The sequence below is a fragment of the Vombatus ursinus genome, unplaced genomic scaffold, assembly GCF_900497805.2.
Source record: "Vombatus ursinus unplaced genomic scaffold, bare-nosed wombat genome assembly UNPS02003292.1, whole genome shotgun sequence".
NCBI classification, from domain to species: domain Eukaryota; kingdom Metazoa; phylum Chordata; class Mammalia; order Diprotodontia; family Vombatidae; genus Vombatus; species Vombatus ursinus.
In genome coordinates this window covers 4,083,905-4,102,673 of record NW_020943070.1, presented here as the reverse complement: position 1 = coordinate 4,102,673, position 18,769 = coordinate 4,083,905, and the positions used below count along the sequence as shown (strand labels likewise).

The 18,769-nt window shown below is 50.4% G+C and overlaps 2 protein-coding genes across 2 annotated transcripts in view; both read left to right on the top strand.

The window, feature by feature from the left end:
- SH3BP1 (SH3 domain binding protein 1) overlaps positions 1–1,328 on the top strand; it is a 23,842-nt gene extending 22,514 nt beyond the window's left edge. The window contains exon 18 of the mRNA XM_027871741.1: positions 427–1,328. Coding sequence (XP_027727542.1) covers positions 427–857 — 431 coding nt within the window. The 3' untranslated portion in view covers positions 858–1,328. The remainder of the gene's footprint in view (positions 1–426) is intronic.
- Positions 1,329–3,699: 2,371 nt separating this feature from the next.
- PDXP (pyridoxal phosphatase) lies at positions 3,700–15,023 on the top strand. Its single transcript, XM_027874187.1, has 2 exons — positions 3,700–4,267; positions 13,953–15,023. The coding sequence occupies exons 1-2, from the start codon at positions 3,715–3,717 to the stop codon at positions 14,267–14,269; spliced, it is 870 nt and encodes a 289-aa protein (XP_027729988.1). The 5' UTR covers positions 3,700–3,714; the 3' UTR covers positions 14,270–15,023.
- The last annotated feature ends 3,746 nt before the right edge of the window (positions 15,024–18,769 follow it).

Genomic DNA, 18,769 nt, shown 5'->3' with positions numbered 1-18,769 from the left:
GGCCTTAGAACAGGGGATGTCAGAGCTGGGAGGGGCCTTAGAACAGGCAAGGTCAGGGCTGGGAGGGCCTTAGAACAGGGAATGTCAGGACGCAGCATGTTAGAACCCAGAATGGGAGGAACTCTTAAAGAGCATCTAGTCCACACAACCACACTGAGGCCCAAGGCTTTTGTCAGAGCCAGGACTAGAACCAGGGCTCTGGACTCTTACACCAGAACTCTTGCCCCTGCATCCTGCTGCACTGTGCTGGAGAGATCACAGGTTCTGGTCCAGGGGAGGGCAAGGGGGAGGCCAGAGTGGACTTGAATAGTTGGAAGTCTTGGAGGACCAGGGTCTTGGGTGATGCCAAGGCCAAGGCCAAGGGTCAGGGTAGGACTATCTGGCATTCCTGATCTAACTTTTTTCACCCTCTGACTTTCTCTGTAGCCAAACGCCCAGCCCCCGCCCGGCCCATGGTGCCTCCACCCCAGGTCCTGAATCCCCGATCTTCACCCCCAACCATTCCCACTGTGGTTCCAACCCCAGCGCAGCCGCAGCCCCAGCCGCAGCCGCAGCCGCAGCCCCAGTCCCAGCCTCAGCCCCAGCCCTCTACCCCAGGGAGTCCCGCTGCTCCCAGGGCCCTCCCCCGACGTCAGGCGGGCGGCAACATTAAGGCCCCCTCTGTCCCACCTCCATTGCCTCCTCAACCTCCCCAGCCTGTGCGCCGACTGAGCCGACCCTCCCCTGCTTCCCCCAACCCCAGCGCTGAGACTGAGGTCTCTGGGGAGCCCAGAGGCCCTGAGGGGGACAGCTGTGCAGCTGGGGTCACCATTCCTCCCCAACCCCGGCCTAGGACTCTTGCCTCAGAGACCGACTGAGCCAGGGTGGCCTGGCTGCCTCCTCCCACCACAATGCACTGCCCCTCCCCCTCTCCCCCCTTGCCTCTTCTATTCTCTGGGGCCCCCTTTCCCTCTGGCTCACCCTGGCCTCATCCCATCTGGAAGCTCCAGTGACTCAGCCCTCAACTGCCTGTGAGACAAGATGGAAATGTCCCAGGCACAAGTGCCTCAGACCCCCAGCCCCAGCTGGACGGGTCCCTTGCCTTGGGAGCTGAGGAGGAGCCCCGGCCTTCTCTCTCTCTTCTTCTGGCGCCCCTGGTTCTGGGCGTCCAGAGCCTCTCTCTCCATTGCCTGGCGGGGTCCAGTCAGAGAGGGAAAGAGAAGAGGAACGGGGAGGGCCCTTACTTTCACTTCCCTAGGAGAGCATCTATTTTCCTTTACCAGAAATGTTTTTGTTTTTGTCCTGGTATGGCTTGTAAATTATTTTGGATTAAATTGGATTGCATTCTGTGTGCGGCCTGGCTTCCTCCTTTGTCGTCCGAATAAAGGTGATTATTGAGAAAGGAAGAGAGCTCCCTTTGTGACTGAAGGTCAAGTTTACTCTGGAACAAACAGCAGTGAGCCTTGTCCCTTCCACCCTCCGAGGATCACAGGGCATCTGCTCACTACAGCATCGCTGGCCAACAGTTACGTAGCCTGTTTGAACACTTCTAGTGATGGAGTGCTCACTGTCTCATGACAATAATAGGGCTGGCAACAGGCCCTATGCTCAGCACTTTACAAATATGATCACATTTGATCGGCACAACAATCCTGGGAGATAAGTGCTGTTTTTACAACTGAGGAAACTGAGGCTGGCAGCAAGTTAAGTGGTTTGCTAAAGATCACACAGCTAGTATCTGAGACCATATTTGAACTCAGGTCTTCTGATACCAGGCCTGGCACAGGTATGTACTGCCACATTGCCACCTAGCTACTTCTATCATATGGCATATATATATATATATATATATATGTGTGTGTGTGTATGTGTATATACACATGTGTATAAGCTGCATATTACATAACTTCTACATAGACACATAACTTACCTTTCTCTGTATGTGTATATACGTATATATACACAAAATATGTGTGTGTATATATATACATATGTGTATATATACACATACAAGTGTATCACACACAAATACAATATATAGATACACAAATATATGTATAGATACAATGTGTGCAAACACAAATATATATATATACAATGTATATATGTATAAATATATGTATAAATACAATGTATATACACCCACAATTATATATATACAGAGATACAATGTATATATAGAATGTGCATATAAATGTAAATATATATACAATGTTTGTGTTGTATGTGCATATTTAGACACGTATGACTTACTACCTTTCTCATCGCCCACCACACAGTAGCCCCATATAAATGCTCATTCCCTTCCCCTCGCTCCGCCTTGGGGAGGGTCCGAATTCCTTTAAATCCAACCAACCAGTTTCTAGGGGCCCCTCCTCAAGCAAAGGCCCCTCTCGTTCTGGCCTGGACTCCCACTCCCACAGTCCCAGGAGCCACGTGGGCAGAAAGGAACGAGCCACCTCCTCTCCCCTCCCCTCCCTTTCCCGCTGCGGCCACGTGGCCCTGCCCACCCAAAGGCATTTTCCCGGGAAAAATCTGACCCTAGCCTAGCAACTACCTCTCCTTCGCTCCTGATTGGCCGCGGCATCCGGCAGCCCCATCTCTTCCATCAGGCTGTCGCTCATTATCGCCTCCTGGTGCTTATTGGACAGTTCCTCCCTCCAACCCGAGCTTTAATAGGTGAGGTTGGACGTCAATCCCAGCTCAGGCCCGCCCACCAGGAGCTGAAAACTCTAAGTGCCGATTGGTCAGCTCTGCCGTTCGCCCACCTCCTCACCTCTTCAAGTTTCCCCGGTCTGTCTTCGGGCTCGCGGCAATCATCCCAATCTCCCCTTCCTTAGTTCTGATTGGTCCTTCTCCCGGAGAAGGAAAACTAGTCAAGGATTGGCCGGATTTTTTTTTTTTGAAATATCCAAACTAGCTCGCCCCCATGTTACCCTTTTCCCTGCTGTCGCCGTCATCTCCAGTCCGTTGGACGTGGCCTCACGCTGTGGCCCTCAGCCGCTTCCAGAGGGAGGGCCCAGGGCTGCCACAACGAAGCTAAGAACGCTGCCCCTCCCTAAGAGGGGGGGACCTGTACCCTTCCATTGGTCAATTCTACCATCAGTTTTGGCTTTGGTCCCGCCTCCCCGAAGGATGTAGGCTTCGGCGGAGTGCATCTTTCAGCCCGTTGGCCCGTTTTGCCATTGTACGGGCGATGGCTCCACACAATCGCTCTCTTTCCTCTCCTAGCTCGCATCTTTGTTCGCTCTTTGGCTGTCACTTCGAGCCGTGTCCCCACCCCCTTCTGACGCTCAGCGCCCATTGGTCTCTCTCTGCATCGAGGCCAGAATGCATCCTTTCTGGAGGGCCAGGGGGATACTATTTGCCCATTGGCTGATTCTTTCAGCCCCCTGCGAGGATTGGTTCCTCTCTCTCTCTTTCCACGCCCCTAGGCCGCCCCAGGGACGCTGAGGCTACTCGAGTGGAGGCTAGGACTTCGGGGAGAAGGCGATGGAGTCGAAGCTCTTCACCCATTGGCCCACTGTTTGGAGCTCGTTGTAAATTTCCTGGCCGTCCCTCCTATTGGCGACCGTGCCTCGCTCCGGGCCCCGCCCCCGGCGATACTTTGCGCCCATTGGCTCCAGGGCGTCGGGCGGGACGTTGGGCGGCAGCGGCTACGTCATTCCCGCGGGAGAAAGCCCGGTGGCTGCCCTAGGCTTGGCTGGGCTGGGCCGGGCCAAGCCGGGCGGCTGTATGGCGGCCTGCGAGCGCCTGGGCGGTGGCGCCCTGCGGGAGCTGCTGGCCCGCACCCAGAGCGTGCTGTTCGACTGCGACGGGGTGCTGTGGAGCGGGGAGCGCGCCGTGCCGGGCGCGCCTGAGCTGCTGGAGCGGCTGGGCCGCAGCGGCAAGGCGGCGCTCTTCGTGAGCAACAACAGCAGGCGCTCGGTGGCCGAGCTGGCGGGCCGCTTCGCGCGCCTCGGCTTCCGCGGCGTGGCGGCCGAGCAGCTGTTCAGCTCGGCGCTGTGCGCGGCCCGCCTGCTGCGCCAGCGCCTGCCGCGGCCCTGCCCGCCGGGCGCCGTCTTCGTGCTGGGCGGCGACGGGCTGCGCGGAGAGCTGCGGGCCGCGGGGCTGCGCCTGGCCGGCGACGAACCGGGGCCCGTGCGCGCCGTGCTCGTGGGCTACGACGAGCACTTCACCTTCGCCAAGCTGAGCGAGGCCTGCGCCCACCTGCGCGACCCCGACTGCCTCCTGGTGGCCACCGACGTGGACCCGTGGCACCCGCTCAGCGACGGCCGCACCACCCCGGGTGAGGGCCGGGGGGCGTGAGGGGGCGGGGTGCAGCCTGGGAGGGATGGACTGAGCTCGGGATCCGTGGGACCAGCCGCAGCTGCGGGAACACTGGGAGCGACAAGGGAGGGGAAGACGGACCTGAGAGGAGAGAGTCAGGGGCCGGGGGCGGTGCCAGGTTATGTTCAGGGCTCAGCTTGGGGGAGGATTCTGTAGGATTCTACAGGATTCTGTAGAGTCATGGGGGGCTGGTACCTCCCCAGCGGCAAGATTCCTGGGGAAGGGGAGAGGAAAGGGTGGACCTGGAGGACTGGAGGGGAAGCAAGGGGCAGGGGGTGGTGCCAGGCCAAGGTCAGGGCTCTCAGCTTACGAGGGGAAGGGGCAGGAGGGACCCTGGTATCCTTGGAGCAGGAACTAGGGAGGTGGAACCTCTCCTGGGGGGAATACCCTCTGGGGGAAGGGAGGATTGCTCTACGGTAGGAAGAAATCAAAGGCCCCTGGAGGGCAGTACCAGCCTAAAATCTGCGTTCAGCCTGGTCAGGGAGGGGCCCCAGGATTGGCCGTCAGCTCTGCTGGGATAGTACCTTTCCAGCTCTCCAGGGGGAGGGGAAAGTGGACTTCAGATAAGGAGAAACCCAGAGCCCTGGAGGGGGGCGGGCCGGCCGCAGAGTTACAGGCCCAGCAGGAGAAGGTGGAGCCCCAGAATCTGCTGAGTTAGCCCCCGGGTATGGTACATCTTCCTGTTGCAAGCTCTCTGGAAGAGGGAAGGAGAGGCAGAAAACCTAGCCCAGTATCTTTGGGGAGGAGAAGGGGATAGAGAACAGATGCTGGGGATGGAGAGACTCTTGGCTGAGACACTGCACATTCCAGGGTGAGGGGAACCTAGGATGGGATCTGGGACCTGGGAGGAGGGAGAGGGCAATTGCACTTGCTTGTGGCTGCAGGGCCCCTGGGGCTGTTTTGATGCCTCTTCTAGATCTGGGGGTGAGAAACTTGTAGGGAGGCTGCCTTGGAGGGTGTGGGTGGCACCTGATCATGGGGCCAAGGTTCCATTTGTTTCAGGACCTCATGGGATAGAGGCCAAGCTGGGTCAGGGAGGACTAGGGCAAGAGCGGCACCTCTTCAATGATGAGGGCCATGCGGAAGCCTTGCCTCAGGTCCTAATCTTATCAACTCAGACAGGTTTCTGGTGAGATGGAACAGAGCTGGGCCCACGGCAGGCACCTGTGGCCAAAGGCTGGCGAAGCTTTGCATGAAGTCATGCGTGTGGAGTGAAGTAGGAAAGCCCTGCCTTCTCAGTGATGAGTAGGTGCCTAGGTTCCATGGGGCCTGGATAGTGTCTGGGGCAGCATCCCCAGACACTGGACAAGATTGCAAGACCCACCATCCGACCCAGTGGGGAAGCTAAGATGACCTGGGACAGGTAGAAGTGAAGCTGGCCTCAAGCTGGGGAGGTAGGAATGACTATCAGCTCCTGGGAAACGACAAGGGGAAGGCTTGGACCTTTATAGAAAGTTTTCATTTCTATGCCACCTTAAGGTTTTACAAAACACTTCCCCTGAACAGCCCTGTCTGGAAATTCTGGAAATTCCCTGTGATTCAAGAGGATTACAATTATCAGTCCCATTTTTGCAGATGACATGTTGGGCACAGAGGGAGTAATCCACTTGCCCCAGGGTCACAGTGTCAGAGCTGCTGACTCTAATACCAGGGCACTGCCCCACACTTTCTGCTCTGGCAGGATCGATTTAGGCCAGACGCCCATAATCGATTTGGTTTGTATCCATTTAGAGTTACTAAGTTACCATCACAGGGCCTGGCACAGGACAGTGCCCATCACAGGCACTGATGTTTTTTGCATGAACACATAGCTTTGCAAATTGATCTGGAATGATTTGTTGCCTTTTTTTTTTTTTAACAGTTGGGGAAACTGAGGCTGAGAGGTCACATGGTTAGTGGCAGAACAGAGGTAGAGTGCAGATGCAGATTTCCCAGGGCTTTCACTAGCATCTTCTCTGATCCTAGCTTAGGAGAAAGAATTAGCTTCTAAGGAATCTATTGGATTATAGAATAATCTTGGCTAGGATTTGTTGACTAGTATTCAGAGAGAATATTGAGTGGGAGTAGGGCTCTGGTGGGTTCCAGAATGAAGAGTTTCCATTTTAATGGATCCCCAAGATGTCCTCAAGACAGGAACAATTAATATTAGTCATAGGAGGGAATGAGGAAAGAGGCAAATCTCTGTCAGAGAGGATATGTTTTGGAGATCAGAGCTCAGAATTTGGAAGGGACCTCTAATCCAACCCCTACCAGAAGAGGAATCCCTACAACCTAACAGACATGTGGTTGCCTAGTCCCTGCTTGGAGACTTCCAAAAACCATGGTGCCTTATCTCTCCTCCCCAGCTCTCCTCATTGCATGGAAAGGGTCCCACCCTCTGTCCAACTCTGGGGTGGATCAGGTAACTTCTGAGCTGTTCAGTTCAGTTCTTGGAAGGAGAGTCAGGCTGGAGAGGCAGGATGACGAAAGGCCTGGATATCATGGGTTGGGGGAGGAAAGGACGCTTAGCCTGGAGAAGAGGCTCAGGGTGAAGGGCACATGATGTCTGTCTTCAAGAATTTGAAACACTTGTGGTCCTGCCCTCTGGGGCCAAGCAGAACCATGGATATCAGTGTAAACAGGCAGATTTGGGCACAAAGAAAAGAAAAAATTCATAACAACTCAAGCCATCCCAGAGTGGGCTGGCCTGCCTCTGGAGGGGTTGCCATTCCTGGAAGTCTTCAGCCAGGGCCTGGATGACTCCTTGTTAGATGTATGCCAGGGGTCGCTAGTTGGGCTGGGTTCCCTCTATAACCCTATCAGTGGGATAGTAGTCCTGTATATCTGGTTGGGGGAGGGCAGGGGAGACCCAGCAGGGAACAAGTTGGATAGCATTCAGTTTCAGAGATCCCCACAAAGGAAAGCCCACACAAATTCAATTCACCCAGGCCATTCAGATGGTTGTCCTTGAATGAAGGAAAGCTCCAGGTCTCCCCTGCCCCCACCCGTATCTCCAGAGCAGGGTATGTGTGCTTGCAGCTAAGTGGGACAGAGTTCTGGAATGAGAGGAAGGGTGTCCTGGAGGTAGGAAGTCTTGAGGGAAGGGAAAACAGCAGGTCTGACACCCAGCAACAGGAATTGCTAAGGGTCAGTAGCTGGGTGGGAAGAAATAATCAAATTTGGGCTTCTGGAGCAGTGTGGCGGACTGATAAATCATTGAATAAACACTTAGAAAGTGATCTGGATCCTGTGCCAGGCCCAAGATAGGGAACAAAGTTGTCCCTGCCCTTAGGAAGTTTACATTTTGCCAGATGGGAAACGGCCTCAACCTCAGTGTGTAGTAATTTCTGATGCAGCTAGGGACTCTGGAAGGCCCTCATGTAGGAGCTGAGCTTTGAAAGAACCTGGGGATTTGAAGAGATAGAAGGGGAGGGACCCTGAATGGGATGGGCTGGATAAAGAAGAAGTGGGACCCGCCTTCAGAGTCTGAAGCTCCTGAAAAAGAATTTTAATTTCTATGTGTATCTTTTGTTATAGCACCTTCATTTCGGGATTATATTCTTCACCCTACACCCAGTAAGATGACCCTTATAACAAAGAACAACACATGAATCAAGTCTGACAGGGTATGCGGTGCTCAATTCCCATAGCCCCCCCCCCCCCCCCCTGCAAAGAAAGACCAGAAGGAAATGTTTTCCCATCTCTTTTCCTGGGCTAATTCTTGATCATTATTGTATCACTTCCTTTCGATAAAGACTTATTTTTTTTTTCCCGGTGAGGCAGTCGGGTTAAGTGACTTGCCCAAGGTCACACAGCTAGTACGTGTCAAGTGTTTGGTCTGAGGCCAGATTTGAACTCAGGCCCTCCTGACTTCAGGGCCGGTTCTCTATCCACTGTGCCAGCTGCCCTGATAAAGACTTCTAAATTCAATGTTTGATTAGAAACAACTTTACATATTGATACATAATACAAAATTTGAAAATTTTGAGGAGAGGATTACTTCCCATTTAGGGCATCCAGGAAGGCTTCATGGGAGAATTCTAAAGGAAGGGAATAGACTGATGTGGAGGGATTGGGTGGGGGTGGGAGGAGTCTTTCTGGAAATAAGTCCAGAAAGGGGCTTGAGGGCACCATTATCTCAAAGCCAAAGCCTCTCAAATTGATCTGACCTCATCACTCCCTTGTTGAATTTACTCCATTATCTCCCTATTGCTTCTAGGAGCAAATTCAAACTCCTCTACCAGCTCCCTAAAGAAAGCCGTTCATCCTTGGGCTCCAGCCTTATCTTACATTACTCTCCTTCATACACTTTGCTTTCTGGCCAAACCAACCAGCTTACCAAAAATAATTATAATAGATTTTGATATGTTATGTTTTTTACAAAATGTCTTCCAGTGTTCCTCCCCCTTCCATGGAACCTTTCTGTAGAGCAAATGATATTTTTTCAAAGAAAAAGAAGAGGGGAAAAAATAGAAGAAAAAAAAAGAAGAAGAAAAGGTCAATACATTGAAGAGGTCTGAAAATAGAGGCAATGTTTCACAACCATGGACCTCCCACTTCTGTAAAGAAGTTGAGGGAAGTGTTGTCCACTGTGGAGTCATGCCTGTTATTTGTAATTTTGAAACATTCACTTGGGATTGTTTCGTGTTCGTGGTTGTTTCCGTTTATATTGTTGAATTTATTTAGTATTGATTTAGTTTTCTTGGTTGTGCTGACTTCACTCTGCAATCAGGTCATGTAAATCTAAGCTTCTCTGTGATCATTCCATTCACTGTGTTTTACAGCACAGTAATATTCCATTGCATTCATTTACACAATTTGTTTATCATTTCCCAGTAAATGGCCATCTATTTTGTTTCCAGTTCTTTGCTACCACGAAAAGTACTACTATAAATATTTTGGTGCACATGGAAATTTTCTTACCAATGAAATCCATGGGTATAAATCTAGTAGTTGAATCTCTGGGTTAAAGGGTATAGTTGCCTTATTTGCTTAATTCGAAATTGTTTTCCAAAGTGGTTGAACAACTCCACCAACTACATACTAACATGCCTGTCTTCCCATGACCCCTCCAACATTAATTTATCTTTCGTCATCTTTGCCAATTTGTTGGATGAGGGGAAGAAGCCCTAGGGCTGTTTTGATTTGCATTTTTCTCATTAGTGATTTGACACATTCTTTGTGGTTATTAATAGCTTTCAATTCTTTTGAAAGTTGTTTCTTCATTCCTCTGAGAACTTAACTATTGGGGAATACCTTTTGGTTTTATAATATGTTACTTGTGTATCTTGGATATGAAGCTGTTATCTAGAAAATTTAACACAAAGATCTTTTCCTATTCACTACTTCCCTTCTTATCCTAGGTGCATTAATTTTGTCTGTGCCGTGGCTTTTCAGTTGCATGTAATCAAAGTTATCTCTTGATCTCATTCAGTTATGAATATATCTTCTACCTATAGCCATGAAAGGTATATAATGTTTCTCTTCTTATTTTTTATATTTTAATTTTTAATGTTAGTTTCCTGGAAGTTTCCTTTTTTCTTCAGTTTCCTCATATGTAAAACAAAGATGTTGGACTCAATATCCAGCATTTACTGGACAACTCTTACTGTTGTATGTGGTCATATATCCATTTAAAACACATTGTGGGGAATGGTAGGTGTTGGTCCAAGCCGAATTTCTGCCAGACTTCTTCTTTTTTTGGGGGGGTGGGGCAAGGCAATCGGGGTTAAGTGACTTACCCAGAGTGACACAGCTAGTGTTACATGCCTGAGGCCGGATTTGAACTCAGATCCTCCTGACTCCAAGGCTGGTGCTCTCTCCTCTGTGCTACCTAGCTGCCCTTCTGCCACACTTCTTTTCAGCAATTTTTATCCATTAGGGCATTCTTTCCTAAGTAATTTCTGTTTTCTGCTTTAGCAAACCCTGAATTATTGAGTTCCATTGTTCTAAGTCTTCCTCATCTAGTTGTTCCCATTCATCTATTTTTTCCGTCCATCTTTCTATTTACCGACACCAGTGGGTTTGGGCGGCTGCTGCCTCATAATATAGCTTGAGGTCCAGAAGTGTTAGTCCTGTTCATTCTTCCCTAATTGCTGTTTCTAATTCATCACATTTCATTTTCCATCTCCATACCTTTGTATAACTTGTCCCTTGTGTTTGGAATGCTCTGCCTTCTCACCTTGGCCTCTTAGAATCCCTGGCCTTCTGCAGAGCTCAGCTCAAACACCACCTCCAGGAGGCCTTTCCTGATCCCCCCAGATTCACTTTGTGTCCCTATTGTGCATACATGTTGTTTTTCCTCCAGTGGAATATCAGTTTCTTGAGGTCAACAACGGTACTTTTTGTCTCCATCCTGCGTTCCCCACCCCCCCCCACCCCCCCGTGCCTAGCACAGTGCGTGGCCCATCTTTGTTATTGTTTAGTCATTTCAGTTATGTCTGACTCTGCGTGACCCTATTTAGGGTTTTCTTGGCAGAGATACTGGAGTGGTTTGCCATTTCCTTCTCCAACTCATTTTGCAGATGAGGAAACTGAGGCAAACGGAATTAAGTGATTTGCCCAGGGTCACACAGAAAGTAAATAACAGAAACTAGATTTGAACTCAGGACTTCCTGACTCCAGACCTGGCGCCCTATCCACTTCATCACCTATCTTCTACCTGGCCCATCCACTAGGACAAATAAGTGCTTTATGAATGATTGACCAAGATAGGCAGGAATGGCCCGCCTTATCATCCCTCCTCTGCCTTGGGCCCCGAGGCCTTTGAAGGGCCTGGGGTTACCTGGAAGTGAAGGCTATGGCTGACTTAGACTGTGATGGCATTGTACTCCTTGACTGACAGAGGAGGCAACCAGGTGTTAATAAAGACATAAGACAAAACAGGCCTTGGCTCTCATAGGAAAGATTTGAGGTTGGCTATCAGGCAGAATTTCATGTGACCTCACTGCTTTAGGCTTCTGGAGCCTCTTTTCCTCATCCAAGCTCCCTTTTTGTTTCCTGGGCCTAAGGCTCCTTCCCATCTCTGGGCCTCAGGTCCTTCAGATCTCTCATATGCAGAGTGAGGGGGTTGGGTGCAACCTAAGGTACCTTCTAGTTCTGATGTGCCATCGTTCTGTGAGTCTCGAGAAGCTGCAGACTTTTAAAAATATGATCCACATTAAAGAGTAAATGAAGCAAGAGGGAGAGAATTTGGAACTCAGGATTAAAAAATAATAATAAATGTAAAATATTTTTACATGTAATTGGGAAATAGATATAGATATATATTTTAACAATGAATGAATGAGGCTCTTCTGAGCCCTGGACCTTATGCTGGCCTCTGGGTCTTTATGATATCCCGCTGAGTCAGCTAGATGGTGGAATGGAGATGTCAGACAGACAGGAGCGAGTATTTACGGAATAGGGTTTGCCCCTGCAGCTTGAGGAAAGCAACTTGTGCATTACTCATTGTGGCAATCTCAGCTTCAGGCATCAATTCAAACATACTCTCTGTGGGGCAGGTGGTTCCCTTACGGCATCCACTGTGTGCTGAGCTCCCCTTTCAGTATCTAAGTCCTAAGTTTCTTTTTCTTTTCTTTTTTGTTGGGCAATGGGGATTAAGTGACTTGCCCAGGGTCACCCAGCTAGTAAGTGTCAAGTGTTTGGTCTGAGACCGGATTTGAGCTCAGGTCCTCCTGACTTCAGGGCCGGGGCTCTACCCACTGCGCCACCCAGCTGCTCCTTCCCCTTTCAGAGCTTCTCAGTCTCCCCAAGAAGGAGACGGGACCGGTGTTATTCTTTTCCATTTGTCAACTGAGGAGACTGGAACTCAGACTGAAATAAGCCCTAATTGTTTGCTTTTGGCCCTGGTCTCCTGGTAACAGAAATGCCTCAGACTCTAGTTGAGGAAGTTGTTAGCATTCTTCCTTCTAACGGACCCAAGGGTTAAGGCAGGGACGCCAAGCCTTGTGGGGAGACCATGGAGTCAGGCAGGCTGGCCAGAGAGGGGTGAGGAGAGTCAAGCACCCTACGTCTGGAGCTGGAAGGGACCTCAGGGCCCATTGAGTCCAACCCCCTCATTTTACAGAGGGGGAAACTGAGGCCCGGGGAGAGTGTAACAAGCCAGGGCCTCACAGGTAAGTGGCACAGCTTTCCGGAACCTTTCTTAATACTCCAAGCCCTTTCTCCACGCCCCTGCTTCCCATGCACCTTTTAGCTGAAATTGGTCTGTCCATCTCGGGTGCTGAAAGGGTTGTTCCTATCTGCAGAGTTGAAGTTTCCCCTCTCTTAATAAAGCTTTTGCCGTTTTTGCATAGCAGTTTCCAGGTCTAAACCTCCCACCTCCCAAAGCCATCCTTTATAACAGAGGAGAGGAAAGAAAAGTGGCAGCAGCTGAGCCTCACCTGACTGTATATGCAATTTTCCACACCCATAGCCTCCCTTCCATTTGTCAACTGAGGAGACTGGAAGGGAGGAACGCTTTCTCATCTCTTTGCTGGGAAAATCCTCAAAGGGATTCTCCTCTAAACCCTGAAAGAACCTCTTTCTCACCCCCTGAGGCCACTCCCTGGAAACTGGGCAGTGCAAAGGGAGTAGATCTAGAGTTGGTCCTAGGGGTGATCGGCTCCAGTCCTGTCAGCAGCTGGGGTCCCACTCCCCACAATGGAAGGGGGGTGAGCAGTCTACAAACATTTGGGGATCACTCACTCTAGGCCATGCCCAGTGTCAGAGAGAGGAAGGAGATGCAGCCCCCAGCCCTGGGTGGAAAGAGCCTCTGGGTGCCTGGAGATGCAAAGATGAAAGCCAGGTTCCAGTGCAGCCTGTGCTGGGAATTGGCTGTGTGGCTGAGCGCAGGCCTTAGTACCTCTTTGAGCCTGTTTTGTTGGGTCAGATGGTGGCCTTAGGTCATGCGATTGACTCAGTGCACATTGACTTACTCTCCCTGGGCAGAGCCCAGCACTGGGAGCAAGACAGAGGGGGACTGGAGGTGTGATTTTGATTTGGGCAATTCCAGAATGAGAAAAGCCCTCCCTCTACCAATGTAGGTCAGCAACTTCCCTGCCAGGAGGACAGGAGCTTCAGTAACTTGCTCAGGGGTCATTTGGCCCGTCAGTGTGGCTTGTGAGATTTGAACCCACATCCCACTGGCTCTTGACACTTCCTCTAGCTAGAGAGAAGCTTTGGGTAGCACTCCTGGAACTTGTGGTCTAGGGGGCAATAGAGCAGGCATATAACTAATATTTAATTTTGCAAAAAATGCACCTTTCCTCTTTTTACTAATAGAGTTTCCTGGGGACACTGAGAGGTTATTGAGTTACCCAGGGTCACAATGCCATGGTCAGAGGGAAGAAGCGAGCCCAGGCCTCTATCTATTGCACCACACTGCCTCTCAGGAGTGTACTGGGAGTGGGGACCAGACCTAGGAGTTGTCAAATGGAAGAGCCCAGTCTAGCAATACAGATTTACACCTCTGTGACCCATGAGTGGTGCCTAGAGCTCTGAGAGCTGTCCAAGGTGGCAGCTCTGGAGGCAGAAGATCATGATGAATTTCCATGATAAATCTAAGATGGTGGCTTTGACTTGATAAAGAATCAGAGCTATTGAGGGTGGGGGCGGGTTTCCAGGTTTCCATTTCTCCTTTCCCATCTCAGACTCAGCATCTCTCTTTTCCCTTCACTCCACAGGTACTGGGAGCCTGACAGCAGCAGTGGAGACAGCATCAGGGCGCCAGGCAGTAGTGGTGGGCAAACCCAGCACCTACATGTTTGAGTGTATCACAGAGCACTTTGGCGTGGACCCGGCTCGCACCCTGATGGTGGGTGACCGGCTGGAGACGGACATCCTCTTTGGTCACCGCTGCGGTCTGACCACCGTGCTCACCCTCACTGGAGTCTCCAGGCTGGATCAGGCCCAGGCCTACTTGGCTGCAGGCCAGGTTGACCTGGTGCCCCACTACTACGTGGACAGTATTGCAGACTTGATAGCAGGCCTGGAGGACTGAGGCCACCTGACCAGAGGCAGGGCAGCCAAGAGGACGGGCTGGCATCTCGCTCCCATTTCTTCTCCCCTGGTCTCTTTTTACTCTCTGCTTGTGAGAGGACCCCTTCCCCAATTCCCATATCCTGATCCAGTTTGGATGTTTTCCTCCCCCTAACCGTGTGTGCGCGACACACACACACACACACACACACACACACGTGCGCGTGCTCTCTCCCTCCACCTTCTGGGATCAGTAGGTCAGGACCTGCTCCCCAGCTCCCCAAGGGACCTACCTATCCCTCCTCCCTTTAGGTTGGGCTAGGTGTCCTCTCCCCACATTATCTCCTGCTTCCCTCTACTGGGTGCCATTTCCCTAATGGCAGCATCCCCTCCCCCTCACCCCTCAAATCAGCCCCCACTTCCCCCTTCTCTCAGCTCTGAAGGTCGATGCTGCCTTAACTTCTCTTTTTTCTCCCCACTTTCTCTCTTCTCGACCCAGGAACTATGACTCTGGGGGCACAGGGTGCCTCAGTTTCCTTCTCTGTCAAAATGAGGGTGTTAGACTAAATGACTTCTGAGCCCCCTGAGCCCCCTTGCAGCTCTGAATCTATGATCCTAAAGGGCCCTTTATTGCAACACTCTGTGCCATTGATTCCCAGCCCCCCTTGTTCTGCCTGGTTCAGGGGCTTCCCCTCTCCCATACACACACGCACACACACACACACATACACACTCTCTCTCTCTTCCCCTCTCCCGTACACACACACACACTCTCTCTTCCCCTGTCACACACACACACACACACACACACTCTCTCTCTTCCCCTGTCTCACACACACACACACACACACACACACACACCCCTTCCAGTGGGTTGAGCTTGGGGCCTGAATCCAACTGAGCCAGTCAGCCTGGGTTCAAAGTTCTGGGGCATCAAGTGGGGATCATTGAGTTATGTCTCCTAAGGGACCAATCAGAAGGCTGGAATCCATTCAAGTTCCAGGTGTTAGTGGACCAATGGGAGGGGTGCCCCGAGTGCCAGTTGCAGGGGCCATGTGGCTCCTGCCCAGCTTTTAAGTGGAAAGAGAACCCTGCTGCCCAAGGGCTGTGATGGACATGGTGGGTCCCTCGATCTCTTTCTCTGAGACTGTTGATGTGCTTTGTCCCCCTGCCCCAGTATTTATTTGCCAATTTATTTATTGAGGTGTTAGGATGCTTCAGGAGGGGTCACCATAACCCCTCTAGATGTACCCAAATCCCCTCTTCCCCTCCAGGAACTTGGAATTGAATAAATTAAGCCCTGGAATTCCTGTGTATGTGGCCATGAGGTACCATTGGGGGTTTAAGGCTTTCCTCAGAGCTGTCCAGCCCATACTCAGCTGGCCAATGTCTGGTCTGCTCCATTCCCCCAAATGCTGGGAAATCAATCTGTAACACAGATTGAGTAACACAGAGATGAGACCGGTAACACAGAGTCTCTCATATGGGCCCCTGAGTCCCCGTTGGGCACAAGGAAAGACAATTCCTGCACCTTTACCCAAGTCCTAGAGAAATTCTGGGTATGGATTCTTAGTTTGTTGTGTGCAGGGTCAGTGGGTGAGAAAAGTGCAGACTGTTAACTTTGCCTCTCTTTCCAATGCTCTGTATACAGTGGGCACTTAATAAATGTGGAAGTAGCTATGAAGCTTCCTGGAGGAAGGCGTTATGAGCAAAGATTGGAAGGGAGCTGGAGGGGTGGTATCCTGATGAAAGATGGCCAGAGAAATGGCCCATGGGAAGGGGTGCTCAGAGCACATGGCCATTGCTGCTAAGGACACCCTAGGAATTGGCCAAAAACATGGTCTCTGTAGCTACTACCACAGGGCAACTTGCAGTGGGAGGGATCCCAGTGGTCTGGGAAGGGTTTCCTGGAGGAGAAGGGATTTGACTTACAGCTAGAAGAAACCATGACAGGCACCTAGTCCAACCCCATCATTTTACAGAGGAAGAATGAGATCCAGAATTGAGTAGGGGCTTGTGGAAGGCTGAAGTGGCAAGAGCAGGATTTGACCTCATGGCCTCTTCTCCAAATCCAGCATTCAATCTGCTGTCAATACAAGGGAAGTAGGGTGGGAAACTGAAGGTGTTTGGACAAGTTCCCCCGAGGGGTGGAATGGAGGGAGCTGTTTATCTGGGACAAAAGAAGTAATAATAACCTCATGTTTCTGTAGCACCTGAAAGCTTGCTTTGTTCTTCTTGGCTCTAGAGATCAGAATGAAGAGCATTTGGGGCAGGGGGTGGGATTGGGACCATTGGATCAAATGTAGTCTTGGAGCTGGAAGGGACCATTTGACTCAATCATTTTACAATTGAGAAGTGGAGCAATTTGTCCAAGATAACAGAAGAGTTAAGTTGGGGATTATTTGTTATTTGATTTTGTTTAATCTATCTCCCCTAGGCTGGACGTGCAGATGTTAATTTGCTCCATTTCCTAGGCAGCCTGGTAGCTCACCATATTGGTGCTGAGCTCAGGCACCTGATTGGCTTAGCCCCCTGCTGCTCAAAACTCCTAAGGATGGCTCTAGAGATCTGCCAGTCTTAACCTCTCCAGGCCTGAGCCACCACACTTGGCCCAGAACCAGGGTCAGAACTGGGGTTCCCCCAACTTTTCTACTGTACAAAGAGGCATATTTCAGCTAGATGTGAGGAGGAGCTTCCTAGAAACCAGAGGTTTCCAAATGTGAAACAGGCTGCCTTGGGAAGCTTTGAGCTCTCTGTTATGGGATCGGTCCAGGTAGAGACTGATTGATTTTTCTACAGGGAGTGCTATAGAGGGGACTCACACACAAGTACAGGTTGAATGAGATGGTCTGAGTTCCCACCCTGGTGGGACAGCCTATAATACTAGGACCCGAAGATCCGGGCCTTTGGAGCCTCTTTTAGGTTTTTTGTCCTAAAAAGCTCACTGTGACTATCCTCTTCTGCCTCTCTGTCCCCAAGAGGGAAGGCCCAGTGGCAACTGAAGGCCCCCTGGGGAAGTAGGGAATGAGTGAATGGACCCGGATTGGTCCAAGTCTAGCCTGAGAAGGTCTTTGACCTTCCAACAGGGAGGAGTTGGTACTCAAGGATGGAGCTAGAACTGTAACATGTAAGGTGTGTGTTGGGGGGGAGAGGAGCAGGGAGGTCAGGGGTGGTGGAGGCTGGGAGAGACTGGAATTTCATTTGGAAGAATATGAGCTCAGCCCACGAGGAGTAGCGGCCAAAATCCAGCGTGTGTGGGGTGGAGGAATTCTGGAGTGCACATAACCTCAATCCTTTGCTGGCCCTAGAGAGATACAAAAGCTCAGCCTCTCAAAGGTCTTCAGGCACAACCACCCCCATCCTCCACCCCCACTCCTGAAGAAACCATCTTTATAGCAAGAGAAGAGAGTGGAAAGGATGAGAGAGGGAGAGGCAAAAGGAGAAGCAGGATGATGGAGAGAGCTCACAGGTTTATAGTTCTAAAACTCAAAGAACCAACCCTCTTGTTTTACAAATGTGGAAACTGAGGTCCAGAGAAATGGAATGAATTATCTAAGGTCATGTCAATATACCATCAGAGTCAAGATTTTCACCCAGGTCTCCTGACTCCAGAGAGAGCATTCTTTCCACTGTACCATATGGCCTTCTTGGGATAGGGAGAGAATGAGAAAAGAGAAGAGGAGTGAGAGGGATGACAAAATGGGTAGAAGAAATGAGCCAGACAGATGAGATAGGTAAGGAGATAGGAAACAGAGAGTGGGTGAGAGACATGAGAGGGAGAGGGAGAGATGAAAGATGAGAGAGATGAGAGGAAGTGAAAGTGATGAATAATGCAGAAGAAAAGATGAAAGGAGTGATGAGAGCATGGAGAGGTGAATAGTGGAGGACAGGGAAGAGGCAGGGAGAAGAAGAATCTCAGAATTTAAAATATCTGTGCAGCCTCCTCTACTTAATGAAGAAATGTCCTCCAGATGAGAAACAAGAATAGGGAAGGAGAAAGAGAAGGGATGAGAGATGTAATGGGAGACTGGCCAAAGGTAAGGTGAAGGAAAAAGAAGGGGGGGGGGCAGGAAGAGAGAGACAGAAACAAAGGGGGAAAGTGAAAGACAGAAATGAAAGAGAATGGAAGAGATGAATAATGGAGAAGGAAAGATGGAGAGATAAGAGGTTGGAAGAGATGAATAATAGAAGAGAGAGAAGAGGCAGAGAGAAAGAGAATCCCAGGATCTTCAATACCTAGTTTAAACTCTTCTACTGAATAGAAAAATGCCCTACGAGTGAGAAAGAGGACAAGAAAGAGGTGAAATATAAAAGCAAAGATGAAAAAAAGGAAAGGAGAGGAAGGAAATGGAGAGATGAGGAAGAGGGAAAGTGAACAATAAGAAAGGAGTTGTTTGAGCAACACATTCTAAAAGAGAGATGAGAGACAGGGACAGAGGGATTTGGGAAAAAACAGAGACCAAGAGGGAGAAATGAAAGATGGAAAGGTTGGAGTCAGAGAGAGGGAGAGATTTGAGAGAGC